Source organism: Bubalus kerabau, chromosome 18 (genome assembly GCF_029407905.1).
Source record: "Bubalus kerabau isolate K-KA32 ecotype Philippines breed swamp buffalo chromosome 18, PCC_UOA_SB_1v2, whole genome shotgun sequence".
NCBI classification, from domain to species: domain Eukaryota; kingdom Metazoa; phylum Chordata; class Mammalia; order Artiodactyla; family Bovidae; genus Bubalus; species Bubalus kerabau.
Window position 1 is genome coordinate 35,245,851 of NC_073641.1, and position 24,684 is coordinate 35,270,534.

The 24,684-nt window shown below is 39.6% G+C and overlaps 1 protein-coding gene across 1 annotated transcript in view; it reads left to right on the forward strand.

Moving 5' to 3' along the window:
• The first annotated feature begins 13,293 nt into the window (after positions 1-13,293).
• The window catches only part of MROH2B (maestro heat like repeat family member 2B), a 76,427-nt gene continuing 65,036 nt past the window's right edge, over positions 13,294-24,684 (forward strand). The window contains exons 1-6 of the mRNA XM_055555317.1: positions 13,294-13,321; positions 14,505-14,566; positions 16,562-16,672; positions 17,908-18,067; positions 19,157-19,255; positions 22,649-22,803. Coding sequence (XP_055411292.1) covers positions 13,294-13,321; positions 14,505-14,566; positions 16,562-16,672; positions 17,908-18,067; positions 19,157-19,255; positions 22,649-22,803 — 615 coding nt within the window. The remainder of the gene's footprint in view (positions 13,322-14,504; positions 14,567-16,561; positions 16,673-17,907; positions 18,068-19,156; positions 19,256-22,648; positions 22,804-24,684) is intronic.

Genomic DNA, 24,684 nt, shown 5'->3' on the forward strand with positions numbered 1-24,684 from the left:
CAAGCCAATCTTCACAGCAGAATATACACCAGCTTCTTGTTATGACCTCACATGACAGAAAAAGTGCTAGGGAGCTCTCTTGGGGTCTCTTTTATAAGGGCACTAATGCCATTCACAAGGGCTCCACCTTTATGACCTAATTACCTTCCAGAGGTTCCACTACTTATTATTATCACATTGAGGGTTAGAATTTCAACATGCAATTTTTAAAATTTATTTTATTAAAGTATAGTTGATTTACAATGTTGTGTTAATTTCTGCTATACAGCCAAATTGATTCATATATATACACACACACACACACACACACATATTATTCTTTTTCATACTCTTTTCCATTATGGTTCATAACAGAATATTGAATACAGTTCTTTGTACTATATAGTAAGATCCTTTGTTTATCCATCCTATTTATACTAGTTAATAGTTTGCATCTTAATCCCAAACTCCCAATCCATCCTCCTTTCCCTTGACAACCACAAGTCTGTTCTCTGTGAGTCTGTTTGTTTCATAAATTAGTTCATTTGGGTCATGTTTTATATTCCACATATAAGTGATATCATATGGTATTTGTCTTTCTCTGACTTATTTCACTTACTATGATAATCTCTAGGTCCATCTCCAACATATGAATTTTGAGGGACCACAAATAATCAGTCCACAACATTGACTCTCCTGTCCCTCAAGGTCTTCTTTAAAGCCAATTATACCCAAATCTCAAGAACTAGGAGTAAATCTTGGGCACCTGGGTAGCAGTCCTCAAATTTCAGTGTTAGCCCCGCTTTCTTCCCCATGAAGCCAAACCTGTATGATCCTAAGCGTTTTCCATTAGTTGTTGTTCTGCTTTGCTCCTCTAGTAGCTGCGTTTTGCCTGTTGGGCTGGGGTTGTGGATGCCTCCAGGTTCCTACTGTGCTCCTCCCTAGGACAGTCCTTGGCCCTCACAAACTCACTTCTCCTACCTACTAACAAGGATCTCTCTCCTCATGTCATCTGTAGCTATGATTTATTCTCTATTTGTCTGCCACCTGAAATCCCAGGATCCAGAAGTCTGCTCATCTTCGTGAATAAGTATAAGCATATTTTCTTACTTTTCTAAGAATACTTATCCTTCATCTCAATAAACATGTCTCTGGTGCCTTAATATTCTCTCCCTACTGGCTTGCCAGTGTTATCAGTTTCTAATTATTTCTATGGGTGAGATCATCCAATTTATAGGCTCTAAAATATTTTTGAAATGTTTATTTTTAATGTATTCATTCAACAAATACTTTCTGAGAACTTTCCTAGCACTATTCTAGGAACTAGAAACAGATAAATGAATAAACAAGTAAATTTCCCTGCCCTCACTTAAGGTAAGATATATTTAATTTTAAAATTTTCTAAAAACTAGGAGGTATATTCAGTAAGTTAGACAAAATTATCAAAGTAAATTTTATGATAAATCAAAATAAATAAAACTATACTTAGAAAAGTAATACATTTGGTGATAGGCTTTTAAAACTCCTTTGTTTAAATATAAGTTGGGAAGATCTGGTATGCTGGCAGTTCAAGTGAAAAAGGTCTGTGAGTTAATCACAGCACAGAAGCCCAACGACTACCAACAAACCAAAGCAAAAAAAACACTGAAGTAAGAGAAGTTCAATGTCTACATCTGAATGAAATATTGGGATCCATTATAAACAATGAAGAGGGGCTTTTAAACACTAGAAAGTAATCAGAAGGAAATGAGAAAGATGGTAAGAGACATGGAAACCATGTTATCGGGGGTGGGGAGTAGGGAGAACAATTAAAGAGATCCTTTAGAGACCTTTTCCTGGAAAACAGGAAATCTGCAAGGGATAGCAAGGTTCTGGAAACCTTTCCAAATATTTGAAGTGCTATCATATGGAAGTGAGAACAGAATTTTCCAACTGCAAAGGACAGATCTGAAGCAAACATAAGCTTTCAAAACCAAAGAAACTCATCAGCTGGGCTTTCCAATAACTCTAAGTTGTGTCAAAGCAATGTAGTCTAGCTATGTGGAAGCAGTAAAGTCTCTGTCCCTGAAAGGTTTCCAGCTGAGGTCAAGATGCCACCTGCTAGGAACTGAGGAGGAGGGAAGGAGTTCTGCAGTCAGACATATGTGAGCCTGTATGACCATTTAACATCCTCTCCAATTTTAAAGTCCTCTCATCAATACTTGCTACTCTACCATATACCAAAGGAAGGAGAGATATTCCCAGGCACTAGAAAATACTCAAAGAAACCTGATAATCGTCCTGCAGTGGAGAAAGCTATATCTAACAACAGAGCAGTCAGCACAAATTGAGGCAAATTTGTGAGGATTTCTAGTTCAGTCACTTAAATAAAAACTGTCTAAATTTAGATGTGCATATGGTATTCATTTAATAAATTTTAAAAGTGACATTTCTTGACAAGCAAAGGAAATATTTAAGTGCCAACTTCAGAACTATGAATCTGTCTGAATACTATAATTTATGAATGAGATACTTTGCCAATTTTTAATGCAAATTTAAAAAATTTAAAAAATTTTAATGCAAAGGTATATACATACATATACAGGCACAAACATGTAGACACACACATACATGCTTTTAGAAGTATTCCTTCTTATGTTGTATGCTTTATTTTTATAAAGCAAATGCTTATAGCTTTAACTGTACTGTGTTACTGTTTTTAAGATTATTTTCTCTTCTTTTCCTTTTTTTTTTCAGCTACACCAGTGTTTTGTAAATTGGGAAAAAGAATTATTTTGTCATAGCCCACATGTTGTTAAGTAACAGTGAGCAGTAGTAGATTTTGCTTCACGTTGCCCTTAAAACCATAAACAATATTGTCTATGTATTAAAAATATATATTTTTATCATTCAGATGAAGAAAACATATTTATCATATATATTTGGTTTCTAGCCATTTTTCTGGCTCATGGCTTCCAAAACGTTTGGAATTTCTTAAGTACTGAGAGTAATAAAGAAGTTTTTGTTATCAGTGAAGTGGCTTTCGGAAAGCATCAAAGGATGGGGCAAGTTGCCAATGGAGCCAACTTAAAAGGATTGAAACTTTCAGTCCATGACCTCTGCAGAAGGGAGAGGAGTTGGAGATGGAATTCACTCACCATTGGTCAACAATTTACTCAATTAAGCCCATGCAATGAAGCCTCCATAAAAACCCAACAAGAGAGGGTTCAGAGAGTTTCTGGTTTTGTGCACACTGGAAGATGAGGGCAGAAGTTCCGTGCGCTTCCCCCATACCACTTCCAATGCATCTCTTCCATCTGGCTGTTCCTGAGTTGTAGCTTTTTCTAATGAATTGGTGATCCAGTAAGTAAAACATTTCACTGAGTTCTATGAGCCACTGTGGTAAATCAGTGGAACCTGAAGAAGGGTTCACGGGAATCTCCAATCTATAGCTGGTGGGTCAGAGTGTGCATGCTCAGTCGTTTCTAACACTTTGTGACCTCATGGACTGTAGCCAGCCAGGCTCCTCTGTCCATGGAATTTTCCAGGCAAGAATACTAGAGTGGGTTGCCATTTCCTCCTCCAAAGGTTCTTCCTGACCCAGGAATCAAACCCGTGTCTCCTGCACTGGTAGGCAGATTCTTTACCACTAGCACCTCCTGGAGTGGGTCAGCATGGGCGGTAATCTGGGCTGGTGACTGGTATGTAGAAGTCTTGGGACTAAGCCCTTTGCCTATGGAATCTGATACCATCTTTGAGTAGGTAGTGTTACAGATGGGTTGAACTCTTGAAAAGAAACCAGCCAAAGTGGAAAACTTCATAACTCATGGGACCCAGATAGGACTCAGTAGGCATCACTTCAGTAGTGAGACCAAATTAGATCTTTATTAAGGTTGCCTGGTCTCCACACCTTATAAAACTTAAAAGTAAGCTTGAAAAGGATCAAATTGTTTATAGGTGACTTGACTCTGTCACAGAACAAAGCTCAAAAATATTCAGTACACAACAAGAAAAAAAAATAATGTCTACCATCTAATGGGAAAAAAACATTCAAATACGCAGGAAAATATGACCAATAAGAGAAATAACCATAATCAATAAAGAGAAACAGAAATCACATTCTTTAGGATGTAAACAACAAGGAAAGTGATTTGTATATTTGCTTTTATAGAATTAATATACCATCAGGAAGCAATGAGGATTTAAGGAATATTATTTAACAAAATATAAATGAGAAATGCTTAAGAAGTAACCACAATTGGGTAAGGATTACATTCATAAGTATGATTATTTCATTAAATGTCCTGGAAAAGCATGTGTTTTTTTGAAATCAGAAACCATACTCTTAAAACCTCAATAAGCATAATGCTGCTGGATTGATGTGGTCTGACTAGTCTGTTCTTTGGTAACATTACAAATTTGACAAGAACCAGAACAACACAAAATAACAGGAAATGATAACTTAAAGAAAATTTAATCTTCTCACCTAACCATTTTACAGAAGATGTAAGTGAGCCTTGGGTAGATCAAGTAACTTTATTGCTAAACATCTCTATTATTTATTAACGAATATGTCTATTTTCTACTTTAGCCAGCACAAAATGCTGTCATGAGCTCCAGGTTCCTCTTCTGGAATGTGTGTGCTCATCTCTGTGCCCTAGAGAAGCAGAAGAAGACTGACACATTAGCACAAGGACCAGCCATGAAAGTTATGTTTTGTTTCTAAATCCTGGGTCTAGAATAGAGTCTTGTGATCTGCCTTCTTTCTGGCAAAAATCCCTATTCTGTAACCAGAAATTTCATTATTTGAAATTTTACCTAATAGCTGTTGATTAAAATGTTTTGACGGAGAAGGCAATGGCACCCCAGTCCAGTACTCTTGCCTGGAAAATCCCATGGACAGAGGAGCCTGGTAGGCTGCAGTCCATGGGGTCGCACAGAGTCAGACACGACTGACGCGACTTAGCAGCAGCAGCAAAATGTTTTGAATAGTTTTATTTATTGTTGTTTTTACAAAATTCATTGAACATTTGTAGAATTACAAAAGTTTCTAAAATGAAGCTATCCACATTTTCCCCCCTAAGAGGTTAATTTATTTAATTAATTTATTTGTTTTAACTGAAAGATAATTACTTTACTATATTATGATGGTTTTTGCCATACATCAACATGAATTGGCCACAGGTATACATGTGTCCCCCTCATCCTGAACCCCCCTCCCACCTTTCTCCCCACCCTATCCCTCTGGGTGGTCTCAGAGCACAGGTGTTGGGTGCCCTCCATTCATTGAACTTGCACTGGTCATCTATTCTGCATATGGTAATGTACATGTTTCAATGCTATTCTCTCAAATCATCCCATCATCGCCTTCTCCCATTGAGTCCAAAAGTCTGTTCTTTACATCCGAGTCTCCTTTGCTGCCCTGCATGTAAGATCATCATTACCCTCTTTATAAATTGCATATATATGCGTTGCTGCTGCTGCTGCTAAGTCTCTTCAGTCGTGTCTGACTCTGTGCAACCCCATAGATGGCAGCCCACCAGGCAGGCTCCTCTGTCCCTGGGATTCTCCAGGCAAGAATACTGGAGTGGGTTGCCATTTCCTTCTCCAATGCATGCATGCATGCTAAGTCACTTCAGTCGTGTCTGACTCTGTGTGACCCTATGGACAGCAGCCCACCAGACTCCTCTGTCCATGGGATTCTCTAGGCAAGAATACAGGAGTGGGTTGCCATTTCTTTCTCCAATATATATGTGTTAATATACAGTAATTGTCTCTCTCTTTCTGACTTACTTCACTCTGTATAATGGGCTCCAGGTTCATCCACCTCACTAGAACTGACTCAAATGCCTTCCTTTTTGTAGCTGAGTGATATTCCGATGTGTATATGTACAACTTTCTTACCCATTCATCTGCTGATGAACATCTAGGTTGCTTCTATGTCCTAGTTACTGTAAATAGTGCTGCAATGAACACTGGGGTACATGTGTCTCTTTCAATTCTGGTTTCCTCAGGGTATGCCAAGCAGAGGGATTGCTGGGTCATACTGCAGTTTTTTAAGGAGTCTTCACACCGTTCTCCTTAGTGGCTGTACCAGTTTGCATTCCTACCAACAGTGTAAGAAGGTTCCCTTTTCTCCACACCTTCTCCAGCATTTGTTGTTTGTAGACTTGTTGACAATGGCCATTCTGGCCAGAGTGAGATGATACCTCATTGTGGTTTTGATTTGCGTTTCTCTAATAAGGAAGAAAAGTTATGACCAACCTAGATAGCATATTGAAAAGCAGAGACATTACTTTGCCAACAAAGGTCCATCTAGTCAAGGCTATGGTTTTTCCAGTGGTCATGTATGGATGTGAGAGTTGGACTATGAAGAAAACTGAGCCCCGAAGAATTGATGCTTTTGAACTGTGGTGTTGGAGAAGACTCTTGAGAGTCCCTTGGACTGCAAGGAGATCCAACCAGTCCATTCTAAAGGAGATCATCCCTGGGATTTCTTTGGAAGGAATGATGATAAAGCTGAAACTCCAGTACTGTGGCCACCTCATGCAAAGAGTTGACTCACTGGAAAAGACTCTGATGCTGGGAGGGATTGGGGGCAGGAGGAGAAGGGGACGACAGAGGATGAGATGGCTGGATGGCATCACTGACTCGATGGACGTGAGTCTGAGTGAACTCCAGGAGTTGGTGATGGACAGGGAGGCCTGGCGTGCTGCGATTCATGGGGTCACAAAGAGTCGGACACGACTGAGTGACTAAACTGAACTGAACTGAATAAGGAGTGGAGTTAAATATCTTTTCGTGGGTTTATTAACCATCTGTATGTCTTTGGAGAAATGTCTGTTTAGGTCTTTTGACTACTTTTTGATTGGGTTGTTCATTTTTCTGCTATGATATCCACATTTTTATGGCATATCTACAAAGCATTGGAACTATCAAAATCATGAATTAGAAACATGTTTTTAATCTTACAAAAAGTAGGATTCAGTTCAGTTCAGATGACTAGATGGACCTTTGTTGGCAAAGTAGTGTCTCTAGTTTTGAATATGCTATCTAGGTTGGTCATAGCTTTTCTTCCAAGGAGAGTCTTTTAATTTCATGGCCGCAGTCACCATCTGCAGTGATTTTGGAGTCCAAGAAAATGAAGTCCCTCACTGTTTCCATTGTTTCCCCATCTATTTGCCATGAAGTGATGGGACCAGATGCCATGATCTTAGTTTTTTGAATGTTGAGTTTTAAGCCAGCTTTTTCACTCTCCTCTTTCACTTCCATCAAGAGGCTCTTTAGTTCCTCTTTACTTTCTGCCATAAGTAAGATTACTTATTACAAAAAATAACAGAATCCCATTTGTTTCTTCAGAATCAAAGTAAAGGATTTTCTAAATACAAGATAATCACCCATAGGCAATGGAATTGTCTCTTTTTGATGATACTTTTAATTTATTTTTCTCTAAAGTAAAAAACAGTCAATTACAAAAATTAATACAGCAGAACTTAATTTGAGGACAAAGGTCCATCTAGTCGAAGCTATGGTTTTTCCAATGGTCATGTATGGATGTGAAACTTGGACTATAAAGAAGGCTGAGTGCCAAAGAATTGATGCTTTCCAACTCTGGTGTTGGAGAAGACTCTTGAGAGGCCCTTGGACAGCAAGGAGATCAAACCAGTAAATCCTAAAGAAAATCAGTCCTGCATATTCATTGAAGGGACTGGTGCTGAAGCTGAAACTCCAATACTTTGGTCACCTGATGCAAAGAACTGACTCATTGGAAAAGACCCTGATGCTGGGAAAGATTGAAGGCAGGAGGAGAAGGGGACAACAGAGAATGATATGGTTGGACTCAATGGACATGAGTTTGAGCAAGCTCCAGGAGTTGGTGGCAGGCAGGGAAGCCTGGTGTGCTACAGTCCATGGGGTCTCAAAGAGTCAGACATGACTGAGTGACTGAACTGAACTTAATTAGAAATATTTGTTGGTGATATAAGAGCACAATGAATGAAACAATTGAAAAGAATATCACAGTATATTTTTAGAACTATTTTTCTATCCCTTAAAAATGTACTGATGATTCTTTCTTCTAAGATTTATATACTTGGGCAGTTACAGAACCCAAGTAATCCATTCTGAAACACTGAGGTAATGCAAGAATCTTACTTTGAATTATCTAGCAACTGTTAAAGGTGAATTCCTCAACCAGAAAGATAATGTTGTATTTCTCACTAATGCAACCTGCAGAAGACTCTTGAGAGTCCCTTGGACTGCAAAGAGATCAAATCCATCAATCCTAAAGGAAATCAACCATGAATCTTCACTGGAAGGTCTGAGACTGAGGCTGAAGCTCCAATACTTTGGCCACCTGACACAAAGATCCAACTCATTAGAAAAGACCCCAAAGCTGGGAAAGATTGAAGGCAAAAGGAGAAGGGGGCAGCCAAGGATGAGGTGGTTAGGTAGCATCACTAACTCAATGGACATGAATCTGAGGAAATTCTGAGAGACAGTGGAGAACTGAGGAGCCTGGTGTACTGTAGTCCATGGGGTTGCAAAGATGTGTACATGACTTAGAGAATAAACAAACAGCAAACAGCAAAAAAATGCAACCAGAGGGTCCAAGAAGCCACTGACAGTTAAAATTTAGTCCTTCTAAAATCTCTTATGGGCAAACAGGCTCCAGAAAGCAGAAAGCAAACTCTTGTGATGCCAGACCACAAGAGGGGTACAAAGGGCTCCTGTCGTGTCTGTCACTACTCCAAATTACAAAACAGACTGTATTCTTCTCCTGACATCTGTTAGTAATAAAACTATAATAGAAATGCCTACTATGAGAAAGTGAAATTTTCTCTGCCGTGTCTGACTCTTTGCAACCCCATGGACTATACAGTCCATCGAATTCTCCCAGGCCAGAACACTGGAGTGGGTAGCCCTTCCCTTCTCCAGGGGATCTTCCCAACCCAGGGATCAAACCCAGGCCTCCAGCGTTGCAGGCCGATTCTTTACCAGCTGAGCACCAGGGAAGCCCAAGGGGAAAGAATTTGCTAGAAAATTACTTACTCATCTGCAGGAGTTTAAATCACCTGTCACTTGAGAGTGAAGCCATTTTATAAATCCATCTGCAAGTTCCCTTGACAAGACTAAACTCTTAAGCTTCTTCTGAATTTCTGAGAGATAACTTTAAAACCATAGTCTCAATTTTTAAATGCTGCATGCTTAATAACATACAGAAGAGTAACTGCTGTTTATACATGTTTCACATTAGCAATTCATAACTAATGTCTCCTGAGGGTTATTAATCAAGAATCACTAATTGAAGTCAGTCATTTGCAAGAACATGTTCACGTGCCTTCCCTTGCTGTCCATAGCAATGGCTGCCTTGTATTCAATCCCTAGATGCTCCTCCGACTTACTCTCTCTACATCAGTGGTCCCCAACTTCCGGGATCTAATGCCTAATGATCTGAGGTGGAGCTGATATAATAATAATAGAAATAAAGTGCGCAATAAATGTAATGTGTTTGAATCATCCTGAAAGCATCTTCCTGACCCAGTCCATGGAAAAATTGTCTTTCAAGAAATCGGTCCCTCGTGCCAAAAAGATTGGGGACCACTGCCCAACATCGCTGCTGCCATCAGGGCAAGGAAGAAGGAAGGTTCCGTGCTGGGTTTATGTGGGGGAGAGGGTGAGACTTCCCTGTCCACAAAAGGGCAGTCTAAACAATTCATTTATACATTTGTTGTTCAGTCGCTCAGTCGTGTCCGACTTTTTGTGACCCCATCGACTGCAGCACTCCAGGCTTCCCTGTACTTCACCATCTCCTGGAGTTTGCTCAAACTCATGTCCATTGAGTTGGTGATGCCATCCAACCATCTTATCCTCTGTCATTTCCTTATACATTTAGTGTTTGGAAATGCAAAACAACACTGTGCGTGGTTTTGGTTTCACTGAGAAAGTAAAAACAAAGTTGCTTCATACAGGGAAAGATTTTCAGATTAACTAACCAGATCCTTTCATCTTTGCTACTAAAAAACTCAAATTCAGTCCAGAGAGATTGATTTTTCCCTGAGTAAAACAACTAATTTGTAGTAGGATTTGGACATACTCCAAGTTCCTAAACTCCAAGTCTCATACTATTTCTTCATTTCACTTTTGTTTCCTATGTGAATTCCGCTCTGAAGAAAGAAAGAATTTTGAATGTATATTTTATCATAGTATCATGTCTGAATACTTTACATTTGCATTGAAAAGAGTAGCAGTCTAAATCTTGTTACATAAATAAAAAATCAAGAAATGCTATTACTTATGTTTACTATTCATGTTGATGACAAAATAGAGTAGTTAGAAGGCCTGTGGGCTTCTACTTAGAAGAAAGAGGAATTGTGTGCCTCTGTGCGTTATTCAGAGGACTCGTCTGCACTGTCACATAGACTGTCTCAAGCACTACCGCGGGCTCTGGACAGAGCTCACAACCCATCTGGGCTCTTTGCTTATGCCTTTAGTGTAACTGTCGCTGCACTGGGTCACTTGTCAGTCAGCTGTGTCAATGCGATGGCTTCGCCCCTCTGATTGCAAGTTCCTTGAGGTTACAGCATAGCCTCTCCTCATGATACGTTCAAGCACCTCCATCATGGAGCTTCTTGCCCAACAAGGAGACAGTAAATGTGTGTTGAATTGAACCACAGTGAACTATACTGGACATCATTCTTTAGTTGTTATTGCTTCCTACAAGAAGAAAAAGCAAAGAAAGAGGAAGAGAAGCAAGAGACAGAAGAGACACCAGAGAGGAGGAAAGGAGCAAAAAGAGGACAAGAGGGAGAGGAGAGAGGAGGAGAGAGAAGGAAAGAAGGAAGGGAAAATTAAAAAGGGGAAATAAAAAGAGGAAAATGGAAACTAAGGCATATTTAATTTGTCTGTGAAATTACCAACTCATATTTCTTGCCCTTCTGGGTGCTAGAGTACAAGAGATTAGGCTTATATCATGAAACTAACAAAAATTCAGAGCCTAAATTTCATTTTTGATATCTTTTATAAGATTCAATATTTCATTTAAAGAACAAAAGGATTTGTGTTAAGGTTTAAGGAATTGTGCTCTATAATGAAACCATTAAAACCACAAAAATGTAAAATTTGATTTTCATAAAATTTTAATTTCTATAATATTTTTATATTATTTTCACATATCTATTCTCACATAGCCTTATATTTTTCCTTTACTGCCTTATTAATATCCTTGTCCAATAACACTGTATTTGGGAACATAGTGCTCCCATAGTACACATAGGGTTGAGTGGTATCATTTGACAAGTCACACTGAAAGGGGATGGTTACACCATACCCAGAGAGACACCCTAGTTCTTTAGCAAGGTGAACATCAACTCCCCTGCAATCAAACATCTAGAAACAATACATCATTAATTAGCACATGCCATCCCATTAGCTTTGAGAATTAGGGTTTAGGATGCTACTAGGGCTTCAGAGAAATCAAACCCATATTGTGCTAGCTTAGCACAAAAAGTAGGAAATAATAGGATAATGACTTTTTTTAATATATCTGCAACACTACTTCATGAAAAGAGAGATCTATGAGTAAATTGCTCTATTTGAAAGAACATTTAACAAAAAGTTGTTTTGATTGCCCTGATAAATAAATTACAAAGTCGGTATAAATCAATCATCTCCTAACTTCCCTAATCTCTGTGAAATCAATAAAATCTTTATGTACACACACTCAAAAAAATCATTTGCCACCATTCATGAAAAGAATAAGAAATTGATTGTAACAATCAGCTGAATCACTGTCTTAGTATTGATTCTATTTCACAGTGTTCTTTAAGATTCTAAAAGCACATCATTTCTAACATTTTCGTTTTGCTATAAGACATTAAGAGATTCCAGTTTCCTCTCAACACCTCATCACCTCTCTGAGCCACTAATTCTTAGCCTATCCTCCAATGGGTGAGTGAGTCATTGTTCTGAAGATGAGCAGCTGCTATTCTCACCAAAACACAATGAAAAGCCTCCAAGTAAGTGCTAAATTTTCAATTATCCACTAATGGATGATTGCACAAAGATCTTGGCAAGTGCTTCTCAGACTTTAGTGGACCTAAGAATCAGTCAGGGTACTCATTAAAAATACAAATTCCAAGCCTCTTTGTAATTTAGCAGGTATGAGGTGTCCCTGAGGATGAACATTTTTAAATAAGGACAACAGGTGATTCCTGATATAACACACTTATGGACCACACTTTGAGAAACAGTGATGCTGACTTGGGAAGCTGAAAATGCTTCTAATCACCAGCCTACTGAAGACCTCTGTAACAGATCCAGAGTGAAAATACCTATAAGAAGGACAATGAGTCCAAAGGTTTAGGCCAAAGCATCCAGCCTTGGAATCTGAAATATCCTTAATGAGGGGAAGATAGCTGGAGAAGCAGCAGAATTTGAGACTTGTCCTGGGCCCCTCTCCTCAGCCCCTTTCACACCCAGACCTACAGACTGCTGGTACCCCACTCCCACTTCCTCTGACATCTACCACCTTAACATACAATCTGGACATACACTGAAAGTTGTGAATAGATTTAAGTTTGGCGGTGCGTGGAGAACAGAAGTACTAGTAAAGTTGAAAGTATTATAGCCAGGAGATCTGGATAAAGAATGACTTGAAAATAAGAAGAGAGAATGAAGTCAGAGGAAAAAAGCCTGAGCCTGGAGTGAGGGCAGTATCCAGATCAAGTCAGTGACAGAGGGGATGGGGAGGGAGGCTGAGAAGGTCTGGGCTCTTCTGCTGTCAGTTGGACATTCCATTCAACTGCCCGTGGTGGGCATTCCAGTCCACTGACCATGCCTAGTTTGTGTGACTGACTTTCACCAGGTAGAACAATCAACAAGGTCACCATAAAATTTTGACCAACACCAGGCCAGTAAAGTGACCACTGAAAACAATTTCCAAATTTGTGATCAATGGACCCACGTTTAAGGAGAAGAACTCCTTTGGTCTACCAAAATGGTTTGAGTTTCAGTCTCTAATTTCTTCCTTCTCAGATACTCTGGTCTCCACCAAAAGGACACTATTTGGTGAGATGAAGCCATTTTGTTGGTCAGCAGTAGCTCAGAAGCAAGAAAATGTCCCAGTGGTAGAATACAGCATCATTTTCCTCAGCAGCAGCCCGTCGCTGGAAGTTTCCAGAGCATTGTGCCAATCGAGTGGTGGAGGGACTTTCATTTAGAGACCCTTATGTGAGCCTTATGTGAGAAAATTGCAAACCTGTTTCTTGGACTTGTTAGCCTTACTGTTTCTGATACTTAGGTGCTGTCTCTTAGAGAGCCTGAAACAGCCAAGACATGGCTGAGGACATGGAGGAATCTGCAGGTAAGCATCACTGGACCCTGAGGAGTTAGATATTTTGTGTCTGTGTGACCATATACGTATGGTGGGGAATAGTGAGCATGATTTAGGGAGATCTGTACACCTGAAAGGTTTTATGAAAAATTATATTAAAGTAAGATTGTTTCTCTCCACTCTCCTTTTATTCCAAAATAATAAAAATCACCAGATTATAAATTATAATTATAAAGGACCAATGATGGACTGGGAGCCTAAGAGATGATTGTGTTTTACCTCTTTAAAAATGTATAGTCTATTTGAAGAGAAAGTGGCTACAACACAAAGGCAGTTTCTTGTTTAATCTTCAGTGCTGGCAGAGTCCTTTGCAAATATTCTGCTTTGCCAAAAACGACTGTATGAAAGGGTGATGTTGTTTGATTTGGAGGCTTATGGAAAATCATTACATCCAAAAAGATCCCTCCTACCAACTTGCCGTGTGGTGTGAAATTTCTCAGTTCCCTTGACTCAAATATGTCTTTTCAGTTTTCCAGCGTGCTTTATTCAAATAATGCCTGGAATGTGCAAGTCAAAAATATTTGGATCATTTTCAGAAAAGAACAAGGTTGCATGAGCATGATACCAAAAGAGCTGGCAGGCCCAGAAGGGAAGTCAGAGAAAAAGAGGATGTGAATAAATAGGATAGAGGGGAGCACGGAGGAAGGAGGTAGAAAATAACCAGCTCTATTACACTCCTGCCTTCCCCTACTCAAGTCAGGCATAAGGGGCTCAGTTCATGGAATCTGAGAGCTGAGCCTTGCTGAAGAGGATATAGAGTGATACCTACATGACTGGAGGGATTAATTGGGACATAGCATCTTGTGTCTTCCCCTATGTGTTTAATTTAGGTTTTTAAGAAAAAATACAAAGCATCTTCTATTGTCAAGTATATGAAATATACATGACACTGTTCCTGCCATCAAAGATCTGGCAGTCAAGAGGGAAGAGGAGAAAAGTAGGAGGAAGGGAGAGAGGGAGAGAGAAAAGAAAGAGAGAGAAAAGGAAAGAAAAAGAGAGGAGAGAGACAGAGAAGAGAAAGAGAAAGAGAGAGATGTGAACACTGAAAAGTAATTAACAGGAGGGCATTTCAGCATGTGTTTTTTTTTTTTTTAATGTTTACAATGTTGTATTGGTTTTTGCCATATTTAATTCTTTTCCCATCCATTTTTAGAGATTTTGGGAGATATTAACCTCACTCTTGGTATGCTGAACAAGGAAGATAATATTAGCAAGGTAAGGAAAACAGAGAAAAATCTCTTCCCCATTCACTTTTTCTAGTCCAGTTATTGCAACATTTCATCGGCATCCTTCTTTGCTTCAACTTCTTCTTTTCTTTCTGGCTTCTTAAGTGGTATTCAGTTTTTCAGAAAATGCACTTTTCATGGAAGGCATTTTAATGTTTCCACCATGACACTTGGCATTTGAGGATTCAGAGTATCCGGTTGTAGAAGCTAGCAAAAGAATGTCCCCTTCCATAACCTTATGCAGATAGATGTGGAAAGAGGGGGATGTCAGAGTCACAACCACATGGGTTAGAGCCTACTCCTGTGTACTCTGAGGGTTAGCAGACATTTTTTGGTGCAGACCAAATGTTTTATGAATGTTTTGGACAGGACCAAATGACCTGCAAGGAATTTGAGGGCTCCTATGAGAAAATTCCCAAAGATCAAACCAGTCAATCCTAAAGGAAATCAACCCTGAGTATTCACTGGAAGGAATGAGGCTGAAGCTGAGGCGCCAGCACTTTGGCCACCTGCTGGGAAGAACTGACTCACGGGAAAAAATCCTGATGTTGGGAAAGATTGAAGGCAGGAGAAGGGGGTGACAAAGAATGACCGGTGTGTCCATCATGGACTCAATGGACATGAGTTTGAGCAAACTCCGGGAGACACTGAAGGACAGGTGTGCTGCAGTCCATGGGGTCGCAGAGAGAAGGACAGCGCTTAGCGAACAACAGTGAACGACCCATCTGTATGCTATTCCACAAATAGAGATGAATTTCTCTGAGATTTGAAGGTTTCTCTGGCTTCAATAACCTTTCATAAAATAACAGTGCTATCTTTCATAGAACACTTATCTAGGGCACTTGATTCTTTCCAAACAATAATGCATTGTATTATGCTCACTCCTCACAACTTTGTGATATAGGTATTGTTATTTCCATTTGACAGCTAAGAAAAGTGAGGCCCAGAGAAATAACCTGCTTGAGAACAGTAGACAAGCCCATTTGACTCCAAAATAATGCTCCTAATCATTATTCAGTGTAACCTCCCTGTGAAGGGCAGTGCCTACACCTTTATCTCTTAATCCAGTGGTTCTCAACCCTGACTCCATATTAGAATCCTGTAGGCAAAGTGAGTTATCTCACACCTTAAACACAGGCATAGTACCTCAAGATAACATGCCTGAGGCTCTTGGAGATTTCAGACCAGTCTCTCATCTGCCAAAGGCCTTGTGGCCATCTAAGAGATTGAGAAGAGCCCTTACACACAACATCTGCTCAAGCCACATAGTTCCCAGAGGCTGCAGCTCTGTGGAAAGGAGTTCACAACTTCTCCTCCACAAAGGCATAGATGAAGTAAGGGCTTACAAATCCCCTTTAGGAACAAGTTGCATAACTTTTCAGCCTCTTTGGGAATCACATCATATTCCTTAATGCTATAGGTGCTCTTTGGTAGTAAAAGCAACAATAAGGGTGATGGCATTTCCATTGCCCTGAGGGCCCTACAACAGAGAATTTCAAGAGACTTTAGTATGTCAAGTAGCGCATCCCTGCCTTCAGCTAGATATTGCCTTAGAAATATGATCATATTAAAACAGGTTTTAGAATGAACTTTGCTTTACCTATAAGCCTTTGATTCCTAAAGATGCATGTGTGCTCAGTTATGTTCACTTCTTTGCTACACCATGGACTGTAGCCTGCCAGGCTCCTCTGCCCTTGGAATTTTCCAAGCAAGAATACTGGAATGGGTTGCCATTTCCTACTCCGGGGAATTTTCAGGACCCAGGGACCAAACCCACGTCTCTTGGGTCTCCCGCATTGGCAGGCAGATTCTTTACCACTGTGCCATCTGGGAAGCCTATATTATGTTAAGGAAGCCTCAATTAGGATATATAAAATCTCATAGGGATACATTGCTTAGTTTAATGGTTTTATTCATCTGGACATATTCTGACTCTTTTAGTTTTGCAACTCAAATTTCTGTGTATAACTTTGTATGTTCACAGGAAGACATTTATGGTCATCTCACTTCCATTATTCAGAATACCGACATCTTGGATGATGCAATTGTCCAAAGGTTGATTTATTATGCTTCTAAGGACATGAGAGATGACAATGTAAGTTTGATCCTTAATGATACATCAGTGTCAGGGCCAGCAACAGGTCTTTATGTGACGCAACTGCACCCATGTAGACATCCATAAACTTTTTTTACATCACTACAAGGACCATAGATCACTTATATTTGTTTTTCATGGAAACTTGGATATTATTTACCACATCACAGATGAGGAAACCAAGGTAGAGCTTCAAAAAGTTTTAGAATATCCCATTCACTTTTAGGTAAGGAAATTGGTGCTTAGCGAGATTGTTTGCAAAGTAACACAGCTATCAATCAACAGAATGAATAAACTAGAACCCAAATTTCTTGGTTCCCATGTGAATTCCTATCTCTTCATATGCCTAATTGTCCATGTATACTAGGCATTGTGTCTGAAAAATTATTTGTAGAAGTAGTTTGAGTCTTACATTATTTCCTTCCAAAAAGGATTTTCACTTGTTTACCTGCCAAGGCACAAGAAATCTAATTTCAAGGCTTGGGATTTTTCTGGGCAACTTCCGTGACTCAAGGTTGGACTATAGTCTATGGAGAGCCAATTTAACCTTCCATATGAACGCAGCTCTTAAAACATAGGATGACCAGGGTCTCACTATTGGTTGGCCCTGAATTCTGACTATTGTCCCAAAAAGCTGCAAAGCAGTCCCAAAGGCAAAGTTCATATCTCTGGATTTCCAGTCTTGTCCAGATTTCAATTCAGTAATTCATTCCACCTTATATTGTGATTGTCTTTGATGTTTCTACGAGTATATTTTTTAAAATCTTGCCCAGCACTTTTTATTTTCCTCAGCAGGAAAGTGGATCAAATTGACTTCATTCACCATTACCAAAAGCAAAGGCCCCTCCAAATATCTCCAACATTAAGGATAATTAGATCAGGACAATACTAAAACTCAAAGCTCTGGACTCCCAGCCCATTTTTCTTTCTCCATTCCCTTCAGTAATTCATATCACTTAAACATAAATCTTAAGTTCATGGTACCTGATTAATTAGCTAGAAAATATGCATTGCCTCAAGCTTACAAGAACTCTATGAAAACCTGGCTTTGAGGTGCTTTTGAATCACCTCCGCTTCCCAGCTGCTGACATCTACCCTAGAGTCTTCCACACAGGGTTTGTAACAGCCTATTCTCCCTTGATTGAAAAGGTAGAGAACTTATAAATATTATGTCAACTATTTCCCCTCTGCTGATTCATGCTGGTTGTCATTGTTATCTTCCTTTTTTTCTTCAGATCCTCAGAGAAATCAGAATGCTAGCTGGGGAGGTATTGGTGTCTCTTGCTGCACATGACTTCAACTCTGTAATGTATGAAGTACAAAGTAACTTCAGGATTCTGGAGCTACCAAACGAGTTCGTTGTGCTTGCCCTGGCTGAACTGGCAACCAGCTATGGTACAGAGGGAATAGCCTCCACATTTTCCCTGGGAAACCATCATTTTAATTGTCTAAACCCAAATGGGAGCAAACAGCAGAGGGGGAGTGTCTCTCCTACTTCCTTCTGTACTAAAGAAATACTGACCCATCTGGGCTGCTGTTTGCAAGCTTGGATGGGCCTGCCCTCCAGCCATGGGTCCACGCTGCTCTAAATTTGGCTGGACTCTTTCTCCCATCCTCACCTTTCCTTTCATTTGGCTTTATGTTTGCAAAAGCACATTTTCCACAAGCCATATTCTGCAAACCACTCAATTCTTACATGAAGTAAGGGTTTCCTAGGATGCTTTTTTCTTTATTTAACATATTTGTTGAGCACCTATCACCTGTGCTAGGCTCTGGGGATACAGGCAAGTTCTGGTGGGAGGGATGAACATTAACAAAATAATTATCCAAAGTAATTGCCAAGAAGCAACAGGTACAGACAACTAATAGAAAGCACCTTATTTTAAGGTGCTCTAACTACAGTAAGTCTGCCAGATGTGACTGAGTTCCATTCCAAGAGCGTGTTTGTAAGTCCAGTTTGTTCATTCAGTCCAACAAAGTTAGCCTAGCATGGTCGGCTATATAGTACTGCACTGTAATAGGTTTATAATAATTTTCACACAAATAATACATTAAAAATGAACACAAAATATGAAGAAAATATTTTAATCCTACTGTACAGTACCTTGAAAAGTACAGTGATCCCAAGCTACATCACCACAGCTTTTGTGCTTGCTTCCAGACATGATGGGCTTGGAATAAAAACGCTGTACTTCTGTATTGTCTACAGTACTGGATGGTAAAGAACATGTTTACTTGCACATGACATTGTATACCAGACACGTGAACTAACGTATGAGACTGGACAGGCAATTGCACATTCTCATCTTTGAAAGTTTGCAACTTGAAGATTCATATGAAGGAAACTTACTGTACAGGCTGGCATTGGGGGGTGGGCATGGGGCAGAATGGCTTCCCACCACACCTCATCGGCTTTGAAATGCGTGTTAACTGATGATGGTTTGGGGAGCTGTGACAGAACTTCCTCTTGTGCCCTTCCTGCAGTGTCCCAGAGTATTCCCTTCATGATGATGACCCTGCTCACCATGCAAACCATGCTCAGGCTGACCGAGGAGGAGAGGATGAAAAGTGCTTTCTGCATTGGTGGGTATTCCTGTGGTTTCCCCTTTGTTAAGACCAGACTATAAGTGGAGCAAATGTCTTATTTTTCCTTTTACTCTTGTCCTTTCTAGTAGTAGTATCTACTATTTACTGAGGGCCTTCCACATGGAAGGCCATCTGCCCAGAGTTACCCCTATCAATCCTCACTGCAATTCTACAAAGTACTATTAGCCCATTTTACAGATGAGAAACTGAGGGTCAAGGGAGTTAAGCAATTTTCTCTCAAAGTCATGACAGTCAATGTGATGGAGATGTGGCATTCAGATCTATATGACCACACAGTCCATATTCTTTCCACTGTCCTACGTAATCAGTTTCTACTAGTTCCTTTTTCAACTGGACCACACTTTCTCTAGTGATTATGAGATCTTACTAGCTCTTCAGTTCAGTTCAGTTCAGTTCAGTCACTCAGTCGTGTCTGACTCTTTGCAACCCCATGAATCACAGCACGCCAGGCCTCCCTGTCCATCACCATCTCCCGGAGTTCACTCAAACTCACGTCCATTGAGTTGGTGATGCCATCCAGCCATCTCTTCCTCTGTCGTCCCCTTTTCCTCCTGCCACCAATCCCTCCCAGCATCAGAGGCTTTTCCAATGAGTCAACTATTCGCATGAGGTGGCCAAAGTACTGGAGTTTCAGCTTTAGCATCATTCCTTCCAAAGAAATCCCAGGGCTGATCTCCTTTAGAATGGACTGGTTGGATCTCCTTGCAGTCCAAGGGACTCTCAAGAGTCTTCTCCAACATCACAGTTCAAAAGCACCAATTCTTCAGCGTTCAAGCTTTCTTCACAGTCCGACTCTCACATCCATACATGACCATCCATACATGACCAAGGCTACGGAAAAACCATAGCCTCGACTAAACGGACCTTTGTTGGCAAAGTAATGTCTCTGCTTTTCAATATGTTATCTAGGTTGGTCATAACTTTTCTTGCAAGGAGTAAACGTCTTTTAATTTCATGGCTTCAGTCACCATCTGCAGTGATTTTGGAGCCCAAAAAGATGGGCTAAATTTTGGTATCTCTTTGTAATGCAATATTGTGAAAATGATAAGTAAATAATCTAATAAAAGCACAAGCAATCATAAAATCAAGGAAAATGGGTATACAAACTATGGTCACAAGTCCCTTCTACCCCAAAACTGAAAGACATCTATAGTAATCAACAGTCTGCAGAGAATGGCATGCCCTCCAGTTCCTGGAAAAGGCATTCTCTGAACAATAAGAGGCTTCTTGGATGAGTCTGAAGACCTGAACTCTCTCCTCTGATGAGTCACTGAGGCATCAGGTGATTCTGTCCTTCTCTCAACCTCAATTTCACCTCTTAAAACAACAAATGAAGTGACTGCTGAGATTCCTTCCACCACTGACATCTCAGTGACTATTATTTTATAGTATTTTAAGGTCCATGCTGTCAGAAATGTCTTCTTTACTTATCATCCAAGTCTTCTCTGTTCTATTTTGCCTGTTTCTTCTTGTCTGTCCTCAGTGAAGGTAAGATTTGTACCTGATAAATATTGAGAATTTACTATCTACCTGGGTACTGCCTTGGGTATTTTTAGATTATTCTTTCATTTAACCCTCACAGTTAGTACATTGAGCAGATAACAATTTCAGTTCATTTTACAGATGAGAAATTGAGGCTTAGAAAGGTTAAACAGCTTGCCTGCAATCACATAGTCAATACTTGACAGAGACAAGATGTGAAGTATGACAGTCTTAGTTAAGGACTCAAACTACTATACTAGATTAGCAGTTTTCAATATTTTTTTATTTTCCCCACTTATCATCACAGTTAACATTGTGTTCCAGCAAAACAACATTTTGTGCCTCTATGTGCATTTCTACCTCCAGTATTAATAACCAAGAAGGTAAAAGAAAATAAAATCAGAAATCACAATGCAATGAATAAGGGAATTCTTATCTGTGTATTATAAAGTTATCTAAGTGCTCTTTGGTCCTAAAACAACCTTTGTCTGACTGCCAGTTAAGGTTAAATGTCTATAGTATAAAGAAAATATATACAATTTAATAGCCATCTATCTAGCTGTGCAATCAATCAGCAAAGAAACAGATGTTGTGTTTGTTGTTTCAGAATACAAACAAATAAGGTATGTATATATCACACGCACAAAATAGATTTGAGAAAATGTAACATCACTTTTGACTTTCATGCATTGGAGAAGGAAATGGCAACCCACTCCAGTGCTCTTGCCTGGAGAATCCCAGGGACGGGGGAGCCTGATGGGCTGCCGTCTATGGGGTCGCACAGAGTCAGACACGACTAAAGCGACTTAGCAGCAGCAGCAGCAGCAGCAACATGAGATTACATGAGAGAGTCTGGAGGGGGAGGAATAAACCAATAAATGACCAGTTCTAAAGCTAAGGTACTCGGCGTCTTTTCCATAGTATTGTGTGACATATCCTTGAGAGAGTAAACTATAATTTTTTGCTATCTAACACAAGGGATAGCATGAGGAGCTGAAGGAAAAAACAATTATGTAATGAAATGAAATGTAAAAAAATATATACGATATTTTGCAGGCTCAAGATTTTTAAGTTTTATTAAAGTAAAATGTACATGGAGAAAAACATAATTACCGTAAGTATACAAAGTGCTGAGTTGTCACAAAGTCAGCCATCCATTTGACCTCCACTCAGGTTAAAACTCTGGATATTACTAGCTCCTTAGAGGCCCCCTTCATCTTTTTTCCCAATCATCACCCTCCCCAAGAGTAACCACAATTGTGGATTCTAACACCACAGGTTAACTTTGCCTGTTTGTGAGATTCATGCATGTTGTTTTGGGTCCATGGAGTCCATTTTCACCTCTGTTTACAGTTACACGTCTATATGATAGTTTTTCCATCCTTCCTGTTGACAAATAATTTGGATTGTTTTTTGTTTGAACCTGTTACCAAAAAGTGAATAGAAACATTCTTGTACAAGTTTTTAGTGCCTATATGTATGCATATCTAAGGGCTGTATACCTCAGAGCAGAATTTCTGAGTCCAAGATAAAGCATGTTCAAGTTTGGTTGATAATGTCAAACCTTTCTCTAAAGGGTTTGCAGCAGTTCATACTCTCACTAGCAAAATGTCAAAATACCAGCTGTACCTTAGTCTTGTCAATACTTGACAATGACTGTCTGAATTAATAGCAATTCCGGATGGTATGTTGCAGTATCTCATTATGGTTTTAATTTACATTTCACTAAAGTGGCTGGAGCACTTTTATATAAATTCATTTGGTACTGTCATAGATTTTATAGAAATTAATACACATTTGTTAATTATCAGTACACTCTTCTCAGATTATATTATGGCCCATCCCCTCTTGATATTTTTCTCAGTCTGTGGTTGTTTTTAAATGCAGCCCTAGAGAAGTTCAGCAGAGCCATTTACAAGTATGTCAACCACTGGAGAGATTTCCCCTATCCCAGATTGGATGCCAACCGCCTCTCTGACAAGATCTTCATGCTGTTCCGGTATATCATGGACAAGTGGGCCCCCACGACCTCGCCCACGCAAGTGAGTGGGGCTCAGTATGACTCCAGCTAGCTCTCCTTGCATCCCGATTGAACTTCCTCTTCTCTTTTTAACATGATAATTCATCTTAGTTCTTTTGGAAAGTGATGGGTTGTATTTTATCTGGTTTATTAAGTCTTTTGGTTTTCCTGTTTCAAATCACTATTTACTCGTTTATTTCAACTAGTATTTGTTGAGTCCCCATGACATGTCAGATATCATTCCACATACTGGAGATACAGCAGAGATTAAACAGACCCAAATCTCCACTCTCATGGAACTGACATGCCTATGTGTGGAGAGAACAATAAATAACTAAAATGAGCAAAATATATGGAATGTTAGCTATATCACAACCCATATTTGGACTGAGTCACTGATTAGGAAAAACACCAGTCCACAGAAATTTGCTGTGTCTATGACTATCACAATGAATTAAAATGACATCTAAAGAATGAGACTGACCATTTCATAATAATGTAATGCCTTATAAAGAATAGATTACAAAGTTCATTCATATATATAATCCCATGCTGCTGCTGCTGCTGCTGCTGCTGCTGCTAAATCGCTTCAGTCGTGTCCAACTCTGTGTGACCCCATAGACGGCTGCCCACCAGGCTTCCCCATCCCTGGGATTCTCCAGGCAAGAACACTGGAGTGGGTTGCCATTTCCTTCTCCAATGCATGAAAGTGAAAAGTGAAAGTGAAGTCGCTCAGTCGTGTCCGACTCTTAGTGACCCCATGGACTGCATCCCATCCTAATCTTGCTTAATTGCTATAATTTTTTAAGTAAGCTAACTTATATTTTATTTCTTTATTGCTATATTATAAAAAATTTAACATTTAGCTACCTTCTCTAGTTTCTTTTTTATATTTTGAGCTATTATTTTTTTTAACATGCTGGGATGGTGAAATCATTAGCGAACATGAAATTTTTAAAATACTCTGTAGAGGTCTTTTATGGAAGCCACTTGAAAAGCAAAATGCAATTCAAATTTGCTCACTACAAGAGTTAGGCAAGTAATAAGAAGGTGCACAAAGTAATAAGAGATCACAGGGAGAGAAACACTTAACACCCGATGAATGCTAGAAAGGCCATGACACTAGAACTGAGCTTGCAGCTTAGAAGTCATTTACTGCTGGGGAGATGCAGTCACTAAAGAGGGGAAACTCACTGAAACATAGGTTGGAGATGGGATAACGTGGCACTTGAGTGAGTTAAGTGGGAGGAGGGGAAGTAGGGTGAGGAAAGTGAATATAAAGAGGCAGAAACAAAAGAAACCCAAATGGTGATCTTGGCCAACAGAATAAAGAGCCTTGAATTCTACACAGGATGTTTTTTAAGAAATAAGAAAACTTGGAAGGACTTAAGAAGAATGAGATCTTAGAAACTAAGGAGTGATTTTCAAAAAGCAAAGGCAGATCTACAGAGGCCATTGTTATGGTGCTCAAATAAGGAAAATCTTGAAACATGTCCTCTGCATGGAAATGTGGTAGAACCACCTCTCAGCTGACATACAGTCTTAAGTGAAATCAATGGTTATTGTTATTAGCCACTAAGCTTTTTAAAATTTATTAATTTTTTAATTGGAGTGTAATTGCTTTACAATGTTGTGTTAGCTTCTGCTGTATAATAACGTGAATCAGATATGTGTATGCATATATCCCCTCCCTCTTGAACCTCTCTCCCACCCCATCCCACCCATGTAGGTCATCCCAGAGCACTGAGCTGAGCTCCCTGTGCTATACAGCAGCTTCTCAAAAGCTATCTGTTTTATGCAAGGCTGTGTCTATATGTCTGTGCTCATCTCTCAATCCATCCAATTCTCTCCTTCCCCCGTTGTGCCCACAAGTCTGTTCTCTACATCTGCATCTCAATTCCTG